Raw genomic sequence first — 1126 nt, 5'->3', positions numbered from 1 at the left:
AAAATTTAGAGGAAGTCTCACCTGGTCTTTAAGCTGTTTGACGGAGTGCTGCAGGGTGAGGATGTGGCCGAACAGAGGGCTCTGCAGGGCTTCCTTCAGCGTGCCGAGCCTGTCGCTGTGGGTCCACTCTTCCCTCTGCACGAGCTTGGACTGAAGTCTTTCCAAGGCCTGGAGCACCTGCTGCCGCTCAGAAGCAGACACTGAGAACACACACAATCCAGATATTAACCATGCAAAGACCGATTAAAAACATAGTATGCTTGCTTAGATGAAAATCACAAAAATGAGTGACACCTGTCGGTACGTTCTCATACATTGTCGTTATCTTGAAAATTCAGTGCAGATTGACCTGTGAAAGTAGAAGGAAATGGATATTTGAACACTTTTAAGCTTCAATTTGATTTTAGAATTGATTAGTCAATAAAGACAAGTTACTAGTATTAATTTAATTGGGCCTTTTAAAAATAATTCTATGGGAAATGTATACATTAAAATTGTTCTTTTTGAGTGTAATTTCCATTAAAATATTATATAAATTGCAGAAATAATAATAATAATTATTATTATTATTATTTAATGGGTGACATGAACCAAATAGTTAATGTTTCAAATTTGTTATGCAGAGAAATACACTGCCGATCAAAAGTTTGTGATCAGTAAGATTTTTTATGTTTTTTAAATAAGTTTGCATTTAAATAATGCATCTTATGCATCTATTCTATTTGATCAAAAATACAGAAAAAAAACTAATTTTGTGAAAAAATTCTTGCAAATTAAAATAACAGTTTTCTATTTTAATATACTTTAAAATATCATTTATTCCTGCGAAGCAAATCTGGATCTGTGATAAATAAAAAGTTAAAAAGAACAGTGTTTATTCAAAATAGAAATGTTGCGTTACAATAGACACTACTATTAAAAAGTTAGGGGTCAGTAAATTATTTCTTTTCTTTTTTTTAAAGAAATTAATACTTTTATTCAGCAACTATGTGTGAAATGGATAAAAAGTTATAGTAAAAAATTACATTGTTAAAACTTTTTTTATATAAATAAATGTTCTTTTTAACTTATTCATCAAATAATCACAGAAATAAGCATCACAAGTTCCAAAAAAAAACGGTAAGCA

At 30.6% G+C, this 1126-nt stretch overlaps 1 protein-coding gene across 1 annotated transcript in view; it reads right to left on the bottom strand.

The window, feature by feature from the left end:
• The window catches only part of LOC107592729 (PATJ crumbs cell polarity complex component), a 138128-nt gene that overhangs the window by 135044 nt on the left and 1958 nt on the right, over nt 1-1126 (bottom strand). The window contains exons 3-4 of the mRNA XM_016282281.1: nt 295-349; nt 22-200 (exon numbers count right to left, since the gene is read on the bottom strand). Coding sequence (XP_016137767.1) covers nt 22-200; nt 295-316 — 201 coding nt within the window. The 5' untranslated portion in view covers nt 317-349. The remainder of the gene's footprint in view (nt 1-21; nt 201-294; nt 350-1126) is intronic.

Source organism: Sinocyclocheilus grahami, unplaced genomic scaffold (assembly GCF_001515645.1).
Source record: "Sinocyclocheilus grahami isolate Dianchi unplaced genomic scaffold, SAMN03320097.WGS_v1.1 scaffold157.1, whole genome shotgun sequence".
Lineage (NCBI taxonomy): Eukaryota > Metazoa > Chordata > Actinopteri > Cypriniformes > Cyprinidae > Sinocyclocheilus > Sinocyclocheilus grahami.
The sequence above is the reverse complement of the archived record's forward strand: the minus strand, read 5'-3'. Positions and strand labels throughout refer to the sequence as shown.